Source organism: Harpegnathos saltator, unplaced genomic scaffold (genome assembly GCF_003227715.2).
Source record: "Harpegnathos saltator strain DR-91 unplaced genomic scaffold, Hsal_v8.6 scaffold74, whole genome shotgun sequence".
In the NCBI taxonomy this organism is placed as follows: Eukaryota; Metazoa; Arthropoda; class Insecta; order Hymenoptera; family Formicidae; genus Harpegnathos; species Harpegnathos saltator.
Genome location: NW_020230582.1, coordinates 666,530 through 678,602, shown reverse-complemented (window position 1 = coordinate 678,602; position 12,073 = coordinate 666,530). Strand labels below are relative to the sequence as shown.

General features: G+C 42.3%; 1 protein-coding gene across 1 annotated transcript; it reads right to left on the bottom strand.

Moving 5' to 3' along the window:
- Window positions 1-6,264: 6,264 nt before the first annotated feature.
- On the bottom strand, window positions 6,265-8,175 carry LOC112590169 (uncharacterized). The gene is made up of 3 exons (XM_025305967.1): window positions 7,668-8,175; window positions 7,368-7,593; window positions 6,265-6,837 (listed from the first exon to the last, which is right to left on the bottom strand). The coding sequence occupies exons 1-3, from the start codon at window positions 8,147-8,149 to the stop codon at window positions 6,265-6,267; spliced, it is 1,281 nt and encodes a 426-aa protein (XP_025161752.1). The 5' UTR covers window positions 8,150-8,175.
- Window positions 8,176-12,073: the final 3,898 nt, after the last annotated feature.

Here is a 12,073-nt window from a genome sequence, read left to right as displayed (position 1 = left end):
TCGGTAAGGCGTCACGCATGAAAACACCTCGAAAGAAAAGATATACGCATACGCCTCGCTAGTCTTTCCAACTGTAGTTAGTCATTGCACCCATGGGTAATTTTAGTGTCTCTGACGTTTATTTTTTTTTTATTTTTTCTGCAGCGCCTTTCCCGCGCTTATACGGAGCAAGATAGATTCCGCGACCTTTCATAGCGCGACCTTTTATAGCGCGATGATGACGTTTTAATTCTTCCAGCTGGCGTTGCGCGGCTTTGTCATCATTCACCGCTTTTGCGACACCCGCCGCTCCACCAACTAGTGAACCGAGAACTCCCAGTAATGGTAGAACTGGTAAAATACCACCTCGTTTTGCTATCGGAAGTGTTCATTTTCGGATTGCTTTCTTGGACGACTTCTTTTTCTTCATGTCGATTTTCGTTTTGACTTTCATGCCCATACCGATTTTCGTTTTGACTTTCATGGCAGCCCAAACGACGGCAGCAAGCCGCTCTCTCGCCTAGAGTTGAATCTTTCGAAGTTATGCGTTTCCACGCTTTTACAGCGAGAATCTTATCCGCCGCGTGCCGATCAGCGAGGCTGTTGCTACGCGAATAGGCTATATCGTGCTCACGACACGCCGTGTCTAATGAATTAATGCCTCGATCGCCTCTGGCCAATCGTTTTGCCAAGCAATCGTTTTTCCAGGACCGCAAAATTGATATCCAGGAATGTATAGTTCGATAGGAAGCGCATTTATCGCGCGATTCAATAGACCGCTGTCGACTTTGACTTTTGTCGATGGCATTCACTACAGTCCCGGATCAGCGGTGCCGGACCGTCGATATGCGTTCGCTGCCACGGACGATTGTAATGTTCCAAACACCGACGATACTGCTGAACCTCTGGATCAACTTTATATGTTCAGGGAGTCTGCCCCATAAGTCGTCAATATACTTGCAAAATCGCGTAACAAAACAATCTTCGGTAGGTATTTCACTTCGGTATGTATTTCTGTTCGGAGGTTAGCTCTCGAATATCACGAGTATCTGTCAGAAGGAGCAACATTTTCTAAACTGAGCGTTTCCAAAATCGACGCGTCTATATATATAGTTCAATCGCAACGATCCGTTAACATAATCAATTTTGTGACTCGTGGAGGAAACATGCGGTTCGTGAAGCAACCGACATCGATACGTGTGACAAATTTCGACAATAGAACGCAATCAATGATTGAGCAAGAGGCGCGCAGGCATGGAAACATGCTTCCGAACACCATACGCGGCATCATATGCGGTCCCTCGAATTGCGGCAAGACGAATGTTCTCATCAGCTTGCTGGAAAGTCTGCACGGTCTGCGTTTCGAGAACTTGTACGTGTACTCAAAATCGTTGCAACAACCTAAATATTGCTACTTGGAAAATTTGTTGAAACCGATAGATGAAATTGGATACTTTACATTCTCCGATAACAGCGACGTGATTCCAACGACCGAAGCACCCAAAAATTCTATTTTTATCTTTGACGATGTTGTATGTGACAAGCAAGATATGATAAGAGAATACTTTGCCATGGGTCGTCATTCGAACGTTGACTGCTTCTATCTCTGTCAAACGTACGCAAAAATACCCAAGCATCTTATACGGGACAATGCAAATTTTCTGATTCTCTTTAAACAGGATGGTACCAACTTGAAACATGTGTACAACGATCATGTGAACACCGACATGTCATATGAGGATTTCAGTGCATTGTGTCGCAAATGTTGGGAGGATAAATATGGTTTCACAGTGATTGATAAGGACAGCTCAATGACCAACGGACGATACAGGAAAGGATTTAATGACTTTGCTGTGTTGTGAGATGCTCAATCATCGTTGCAACTTCAACGTGGTAACATCTTCAACGTCCACGAGACAAATATATCAATGATGAATAGTAACGTGAAGATCATGGATCATGAAAAGGTAGCGGAAGAGATTGCGAAAACGAGCGAATCGATCCGCAAGAAGTATCGCGCTTTGAAAATCGGTAGAATTGTTGAGAATGCTGCATTGGAGAGACACTTTAAACCTATTATTGAACTTCTCAAGCAAATCGCGGAAAGCAGCGCTAATGTGGAAAGTAACGTTGATGTTAAAACTGAGCCACTATCAATGAGTACAAGCGAAGAAACAAAGATTGTATTAAAATCCGAAAAAAAGATAAAGCGTAAGGCAAAACTTTCACGCTGCATTGACTCCGCTGAAACGGAAACTATTCAAAGATCCTTCGATAGTTTCTACATCGACGGGAGCTCTACAATATGAGGAACCACATGAATCTTCACTGATCGACAATCTACTCACTGATGATGATGATGAGAATGTTTCCGAAACCCCCAATGAATCGGTAGTGACATCCATTAGACGTCAGTTGCGAACGTATAAAGGACAACAAACTTTACATGATTATTTTGGTCCGTTGGGTCAAAAATATATGGGAGCTGTGCTAAGTAGTGGAAAAGATAACACCATAGATTATGTTTACGGCGTACGTCTTAGTAACGATGGAGCGATGCTCGGTGATAAACGTGTCGATGTGGACAGAGACGATAATATAATCATAGACGAAACAGGATACATTGGAACACCCGATCTTTACGAGCTAATATTCAAAAGAATCTCCGACGATTCTGTGTACACCGAGGCTGATATGCAAAAATACCAAAGTATACTATTGGCGACGAATGCTCACAGACGCGGGTACCTCCCGCAAAATCCGATACTCGGTAACAAGGGACACAAATATAAACATATAAACAATAAAATATATAAACAAATATAATCGCGCCCCTAGTATCACATACGTCGAGCGATAAAGTGGCCGGAAAAGGTTTATACGCATCGCAAGCTATGATGACCTTAAATGACAACAATATCGATTACGTGCATTGGGATGATCCCAACGAGCTGGTGGATCGTCTGCGATTGCTTGACGCTTCGCGCCAAGCCGGCAACAACGCTCATGACAACGAAATTTTATCGATTATCGAAGAACTCCGCGAAGCTGGTCTTATTATAAATTAAACAGCGCTGCACTGACACGAGTCAGTCAGTCAGTCAGTCAGTTAGCCGATACAGCATCAGCATAGCTTGCTCCGAAATGTCGACGCGTAAGTTTGGAGTGTTGCCATACAGCAACAGTTCTCCGATCGAAGCGCATCAATGGAATGAACACGTTGAAAATTACATACATGAAAATGCCCTTTGTTTAAACGCTGCCAAAGTTTTTGACGCAAAGTCGCACAAGATACAACATGTAGCGCAACCTGAAGCCGACAGTGACGTTGCAACCAAACAATACGTGGAAGAATGTGTTGCAGGTGTGAGAAATCATTTAAACAACGTTGCAACCAAACGATATGTACATGAAAATGCCCTTTGTCTAACCGCCAATAGTAAAGGTGATGGCAAATGTTTCGATGCAAAAATGCACGCGATACATAATATCGCAGCCGGAAGCCTTCAATGACGCTGCGCACAAATATTATGTGGATGAGAGTATAAAGTCTGTAAAACTTCTGTTGCATGAAAGTAACGTTGAGAAGAAGCAATATATCGATGAGAATATAAATGCTGTAAAGCTTCTACTGCATGAGAGTAACGTTGAGATGAAGCAGTATGTAGATGAGAATGTTAAAAAATTGAAGGATTGGCTGGAAGACTACCGGAAGAAAAACATACAGAGCATGAATAGCATTCATGAGAACATAGACCAAATTTTAGACTGGACACGCTCAGAGATAAAGCAATCAAGGAAAATATAAAAGTAGAATATTATAGTTAAATTGACATATAGTATCGACATAAGCGAGACGGATTATCACAAGCTGCAATGGCAAAGCAATCATCAAAATTTAACAAAAAGAAGAAAAGTTCAGAGAAGCAGCTCATCGGTAACGAAAAGCATCGGTTGGTGGAGGAGTTGCACGCTCCAACGAGAAGATATTTTCCCCGTAGACGCGTCATAGTGCGCGGATATGATGATCTTTGGCAAGCTGACTTGGTAGAGATACGTTCTTACTCGCGATTCAATAGAGGCTACCACTATATACTTACTGTTATCGATGTGTTGAGCAAATATGCGTGGGCTGTACCGATGAAGAGCAAGAGCGATAAAGAAGCAGTGACAGTATTCGCCAGGATATTTCAAGAATCTGAAAGATGTCCGAAAAATTTGCAAACGGATCAGAGGAAGGAATTTTATAATGCGGATCTGCAGAAACTCCTTAAAAAACATGGTATCAATCATTATTCTAAGTACTCGATAATGAAGGCATCTGTTGTGGAACGATTCAACCGCACGTTAAAGAACACCATGTGGAAAATGTTTACGTTGAATGGAACATACAAATGGATCGACTCGTTACCGCGCCTTATCACGGAGTACAACACACGGAAACATCGAACTATCGGCATGCGTCCTATCGACGTAACACCCGAGATCGCCGATAAGCTCCTACACACAGTCTACAACAACGTAAAGATCGCTGCGCCTGCGAAATTCAAAGTGGGTGATCTGGTACACGTGAGCAAATTCAAAACCATCTTTGAAAAAGGCTATACACCGAATTGGAAAACCGAAGTGTTTAAAATCGTCAAAGTGCAGACAACTAATCCAGCGACCTATCTGCTTGAGGATTTTCGCGGAAAGTCTATTGCCGGAGGATTTTACGAATACGAACTGCATCGCGCTGCTAATCCTGACGTTTATCTCGTGGAAAAGGTGTTGCGAAAAAGCGGCGACAAGGTTTTAGTGAAATGGTTGGGATTTGACGATTCGCACAACTCTTGGATACACAAAGAAAATGTATTGTAACCAATTCTTTGTTATAAACACTTTTTATTACAATATCCTATTATAAACAGCTTGTAATAAACCATCTTTTATTATAGTTAACAATATTTCTTACAAACAAATATATGTACAATGATCGCTTTAATTTTACAATATACATGTATGCACAATGATCGCTTTTTAGTTTACAATTGTATCCTGTAATAGCCCCATGGTAAAGTGTCTGTTGAGTCTGGTACGATATACCGTTTGTCATCATACGGACTCAGAGCAGTTTTCAGTTCGGACACGGTGTAGACTTTGTGCATTTTGGATCGTATGCATGACTGACGACGTTGCTTTTCGACCTCGTCTCTCAGACATTGCATATAATCATCAAACGTTATATCGCGCTACGACGTTGGTCTTGACACCTTTCGCCTTCTTCATGTCCTTTTTGTTTTCTACCTTTAGCGCGTACATCTTTGCTCTGAGTCCAACGAATTCCGTTATAATCGCTCCGTTATTTTCATCTTTCATCAGACCCGGCATCTTTTTGTTGGCAAGCGGTATACCGTACGCATTATCAGCGGGATAATCACTCGTATCAAACTTAGAAATATCGCGTTTCATGTGTTCGAAAATATCATCGCATTGGATATGTTAGATTAAACTGTCAGTATCGGTGTACATTACTTTACATCTGTTCTGATATAGGGGAGACATGTACTCGTGATGAAATTCGTACAAGCAGGTCTTGGATATGTCAAGGATACACATACCCACATAGATCGGCTTGTTGAATTTCACCTCGAGTTTACGTAGCTCAACGGCGATTAAATTTTCCGAAAAGACACTTCTGCTACGAAAATTTGGTCTCGCGATCATTGCCTCAGCGCCGTATCGTCCGTCCCATTTTGTTAACAGTTTTACATCTACATGATTGCGAACGTTTTCCATGGTTTTGCCGAATACAGCGTTGTTCATCAATTTGTACAAATTTTTCTCAAAATCGTTTGTCGCGCGTGTTCTAAACTGCGTGTTAAGTTCGAAATAATCGCGGAGCCATGGGGATTGAGCAAATTTGAATATACGGTGTATCTTTCCAATACGAAGACCGTGACGCGTGCACTGCTGCAGGTTGCGATAATGAATCACATAACGCTGCTTATCGCATAAGGTTGCGAGAAGCTTATCTTGCCTTTTGTTCGGAGGTTTGCCCCGCGTCGGACAGAACGGTAAGTCAGTGTGCGCGTCGTGCAGATGTTGTGGATACTCCAATTCGACCTCCAGAATATATCCTATGGGTGAATCTAGCGCGATTGATGATACGTCGAAATTCGATACATCATCATCATCAACCCATCGAAATTCGGCGTATGGCAGCAGTTGACACATTGCCCAACCGTACAAGTTATTTACATCGAAGTACATCAAGTATGATGATGGTTGCAATGGATCGTAAGACTACATGTACTTGTTATTGGCCTTTGCGTATCTACCGGAACATTGACTGAGACCACCGCGAATACCGCGCTCGATGAACATAACTATGTCGATATCAGTGAGCAATTCGAAATTAACGCCCGTATGCTTCAACATAGCATCCCACGTAAAACCAGGCGAAGTATAATAATACGCGGGATCTAACCCGTAACTTTTGATACAACTATTGCGGAAATTTTCAAAAATATCGGCTAGTAACAAGACATCGGTCTTCAGATACAAGTCGCTATATTCACCCAAGGTTTGAATGGAGAACCGCCGCCAGATGTTCACAGCGTGCGCGTAATCGTTCTCGGATACCGTATCACCCGTCAACGAACTGTAAAATGACTCGCGCGGTGGCAAACACTGATCCTGCAGCTTGTCCGCGCAATCAAGGTATTCGTACGGAAAGACACCCTTTCGCGTCAATAAATCAAAATCCATGTCGGACAAATTTGAAAATTCGGACCGAACAATTTTTAATTTGTCGTGGTTGAGAAAAGACGCCAATTTATCGAGACTAGAACTAAGAAATTTGTACGAATCGATGAACTGCAATTGTATACAATTTTTCCATTTATTCCTACTATCCGTAATGTTTCCTACAATCTTTGTAAACGAAATATATTTCTCTTTGGTTATCGGTAGTACAGTGATTGAACCTTCGAACGCGGTTGCTATATCCTTGATGATGAAGTGCGAATCATAACCGGATAAGTTGTGAAAGACCGGGAGTTGGGAAAGACACGGGAATGCAATAACTGTCTTGGTAATTTAGATTGCAATTGGAATGCGCGGAACCTCTGTACCGCCCAGTCAGGTGACAATGATCGGTCACGCGTGTATCATCCTTTGCGAATGATTTCTCGCACATGGCACAGCGTAGCGTTCCGAAATGTCTCCCACTGTTCTTTCGACAAAGTTTCCATGGAGATACTTGCAGACAAAATATCCTTTACACGATGTGCTAGTTCTTCAAGTTCTTTGACAAACCACGAGATGCAATTCGGATCGCGACGACATCGATACGCGGATAATGACTCGTTATAGGAACATCGCACGTAATACGCTATATTAAATACGCTATGATGTTGATACGCATACGAACTCGTTTGTTTTTCCCTCGGTGCCTTCTCCAGGATGCATTCCAAGTCGGCGTAAACTACAAACAGGACCCGCTCCTTCCTGCAGTAGTTGGTGAAGCTGAGCCATTTGTTATCATCGTTTGGCAAGGCGCAATTATTCATTTTTTCACAGTCGACGGTATGGCTTTCCAGCTTCTCGCTCGAGCTGAAGTAATGCAAACATCTGGAAAAACATTATTTTGTTATTAGTATATGTCGCATTATTCATTATACATTGCGTTCTTAGTGTATACTTACCGGTCGCAAATATGTTTCTTGTGCTCCTTTTTGCTCAGCTGCGAGCTGATGAGTCGGGACAAATTCTTGATCCATGCGAAGTGTCCAGCGTTGTCATCATCATCTCGCGGATTTGGGATATGCAGCAGGTTGACATGCTTCTCCATTTTCTGTTCCGTGAGACGTATGGGCGCGACCACGTTTCCTTCTTTCTTTGTGATGTTGTTATATCTCTTTTCCACACTATGAATGTTGATCGAGATATTGTTCAACCGTTCAAATTTTTTAATTTGGTTTATGCGCATTGGAAATTCAATGTCGTGCATATTTAACACCGATGTATAGTGTGGGTACGAAGATTGACGATCTGCGTGTTTGTCAGCTGGACATAACGCTGCAACCACCGCCCACGCGAAACATGCATTGTCCTTGGATTGTACACTGATCACAGCTCGCTTCATTTTTATTTCGCGCGGTAATTCGATGTGACATCCCGCACGCATCGGTTTGTACTTGTTAACGTTAACGGTCAGATCGAGTATGCATGAGAGTGCCCACCCGCTATCTCGTTCCTGAAATTCTTCCAAGGACACTAAGATGGGTTCGATAATACGCATCGTGAACCAATTGTCTAGATCGGATGTGGAAAAAAGTTCAACGTTCCTCATATTGATGCTCTTGTTCGTGCGTTTATCACCCGCCAAATTCACCGTTGAACACAGTATTCACTTTTACGCTACCGTGTCTCTTCATAACGCATCGCACATGCTCGAGCACGATATTCTTCGCATCTTGGAGAAATCGAAGAGGGTCGATATAGTCTGTATTTACAATCGCCCCGGTTGATATGCGACTATTGAACGCTGTATCGATTTCTCGCCAAACAAGTGTCGAATGTCCGGCTCCTGCGTATACGAAACGTCTGCGCAAAGTATTTTTTAAACCCTCGAGTTGCGCTATACGAGCAACCATCGAATGTGCTGAACCAATCGATAGTCGTGGTTGTTTGGCTCGGCTATGCTGTTCCAACGACTCGAAACACTCGTCGCACTTTTGTTCCCATGCGAGGTATTCGTCTAGCGAGCCTAATCGAGCGGCCTGATTCTGCAGCTCGCGTTCTACGGATGATAATGATGATGATTCTGCCATTTTTCTAGCAAACGTTGTAAACACACTGTAACTGCGCGCTCTGTTCGTCTTCGACTAAACTATAGAATATTCTGCTTTGAACTTTTTATAGACCTTTCATTCGTCTAAAAAATACAGGCCGTTATCAAAATTCAGGAAACTTCCTCGACGAACTTTTTTAAACACATTCCTGGGTCTTAAACTCATATCGACTCGTTGTGGACTTTGCCCAAGTGCGTGCCTTTCTTTATCTGATACAATAATAGGCTTGTAGACCTATGATTTGGTATCAGCAGTCTGGCGTCCACTCTGTTCGTCTTCGACTAAACTATAGAATGTTCTGCTTTGAACTTTTTTTTATAGATCTTCTGTCTTCCATATGCGCACACGCACACACGCACACATATCGTTATCACATTCTTCCTGCTTCTTTTATCTTGTATAATGTATTGGATGAAGTTTTGTACCGTATATAAGAATTCTGTTTTAAATATGTCATATTAGTGCATATATATTGGACACAGATTGCATGGTGTTATTTGGTAGACGGGGTTTCTACAGTTTAAACAAAATACACCATCAATCGCATCGTGTCTTTCGGTGATGTGTTCGCGCACTGCAAATATTTCTGTAACTGTATCGCGGACACCATCAAAAAAACATGATGTGCAGAACCGTAGATTGTCTCCAGAATTATGAAAAATTATCTCCAATATATGAAATTATCTCCATATATCTCCAATATATGAAAAATAAATGCAACACACTTTTGTTTGGCCACTCAAAGTATTAATTTCTGAAACTTCCAATTTCTTCACTTTTTCATTCACTAATTGATTACTATTGTCACTATCATAATTACTATCATCCGTGAGTATATGATTTATCAGGTGTAGTAAAAAGAAATCCATTATTTTTCCAATAGATGGCTTTAGTTATCTGTATCTCGCGTTGTATACGTCCGATCGGGTTCTACTAGATGGCGTTAGAAAGATGAGATTTCGTACTAAAAAAACTTTTCTGACAGTTTTGTGATTGGTTGACTCAGTTTTGTTTAAGCGCGCGTCAAAGATGGACACTAGCAAAGAGAAAATACGCTATAATTTACAGTTTTTCTTCGATAAAGGCGAAAACGCAAGCCAGGCGGCTGAAAATGTGAATAGTGTTTATGGTCCTGATACTGTAACAGCCAATCACGCGCAATTTTGGTTTCGTCGATTCCGTTCCGGTAATTTCGATGTCAAAGATGCACCACGCACTGGCAGGCCAATTGTCGAAAATATCGATAAAATCATGCACATTGTCGAGTCCGACCGTCATGTAAGCACTATTTCGATTCCCCAAGAGCTAAAGATTGCACAAAAAACCGTTTGGAACCATTTGAATAAGGCTGGATACAAAAAGAAGCTCGATGTATGGGTGCCATACGAGTTAACGAAAAAAAACCTCATGGACCGAATTTCCATCTGCGAATCGCTGTTGAATCGCAACAAAATCGACCCATTTCTGAAGCGGTTGGTCACTGGTGATGAAAAGTAGATCACTTACGACAACGTCAAGTAAAAACGGTCGTGGTCGAATCGCGGTGAGCCGGCGGAAACGGTGGCCAAGCCAGGATTGACGGCCAGGAAGATTTTTCTGTGTGTTTGGTGGGATTGGCAGGGAATTATCTATTATGAGCTGCTCCCCTACGGCAAAACTCTTAACTCGGAACTGTACTGTCAACAATTGGACCGTCTGAAGGAAGCAATCGCCCAGAAGCGGCCAGCTTTGGCCAATAGGAGAGGAATTGTGTTCCATCAGGACAACGCCAGGCCACACACATCGATAGTGACTCGCCAGAAGCTCCGGGAGCTTGGTTGGGAGGTTCTTATGCATCCACCTTATAGTCCGGACCTGGCACCAAGTGATTACCATCTGTTCCTGTCCATGGCGAACAATTTTGCTGGTGAAAAATTCGCTTCAAGAGAGGCTTGTGAAAATCGACTGTCTCAATTTTTTGCCAATAGGGACGAGGGCTTCTATGAGAGAGGCATAATGAAATTACCTTCAAAATGGCAACAAGTTATCGAACAAAACGGCGCATATTTGACCTAAATCGGATCATTCTAACTATGATAATTAAAGCCTTCAATTTCATGCAAAAATAATGGATTTCTTTTTACTACACCTAATATATCTTCTTCGTCTTCTATTTCTTCGTTTTCTATTTCTTCGTCTTCTACTTCTTCATGCTCTATGTTTTTGCGATCCATAGTAAAACAGCTCTGACTGGGAAATACACACAAAATTAAATCTATATGCTTCACTTTTGCCACTCTTCTCATTATTATTATTTGAAGAATCAACGCCGACACCTTCTACTTTACTTTCTTCGATATTACTCAAACACAGGTCTCAATAAGCGACTGATGCTGGAGGTGTGGTTAGCATCCTCGCTCGTTCGCTTCTATAGTCTAGTCCCTCATTTTAAACAATCTTCGATAAATAACTCCCGGAAAACCTAGCCAAAAATAGTCATATCTTTACATGATGCAGCACTAAGTGCTTCACAGGATGCAGCACTAAGTGCATAGATCGCATCTTTCCTTCCAACTTCCCCTTATCCCCTTTCTTAGAATTTTATATGTTAATTATGTTAATTATGTTAATTATATTGATGAAAATACTTCTTTATTTGCTTATTATGGTTATTAGACGTTCGATAGACGTTCGTGAGACGTTCGATAGACGTTGGAGAGATGTTCGAGAGACGTTCGATATGGCGCAGTAAACGAAGGGCTAGAGTCTGACCTAGTTTCGACTTATTTTTTCTTTCGTGACGTCATCATGCCCACTCTAAGAACCTTTGCTAGACGTCTAATAGCAACAGGCGACGGTGGTCTAGGAGCTTTGGAGCATTGGGTAGTAACCGCGAGGGCCCGGGTTCGAGTCTTAGCAGCATCTCGACGGTTTTTCTCTCGTGACGTCATCGTGCGCACTCTAAGAGCCTTCGCTATAGACGTCTCTTAATAGCAACAGGCGACGGTGGTCTAGGAGCTTTTGGAGCATTGGGTAGTAATCGCGAGGACCCGGGTTCTCGAGTCTAGCAGCATCTCGACGGTTTTTTCTCTCGTGACGTCATCGTGCACACTCTAAGAGCATTCACTAGACGTCTAATAGCAACAGGCGACGATGGTCTAGGAGCTTGGAGCATTGGATAGTAACCGCGAGGGCCGGGGTTCGAGTCTAGCAGCAGCCTCGACAATTTTTCTCTCGTGACGTCACGGTCGCATCTAGTCCATGGAAGCAAAAATTCT

Coding starts and splice junctions, on each gene's coding strand:
- LOC112590169 (XM_025305967.1), bottom strand. CDS start 8,149: ATGCGTGCGGGATGTCACATCGAATTACCGCGCGAAATAAAAATGAAG. Junction 7,594..7,667: donor AAGAAACATATTTGCGACCG/GTAAGTATACAC, acceptor ATGTTTTTCCAG/ATGTTTGCATTACTTCAGCT. Junction 6,838..7,367: donor ATGCGTATCAACATCATAGC/GTATTTAATATA, acceptor ATACAATTGCAG/TTCATCGATTCGTACAAATT.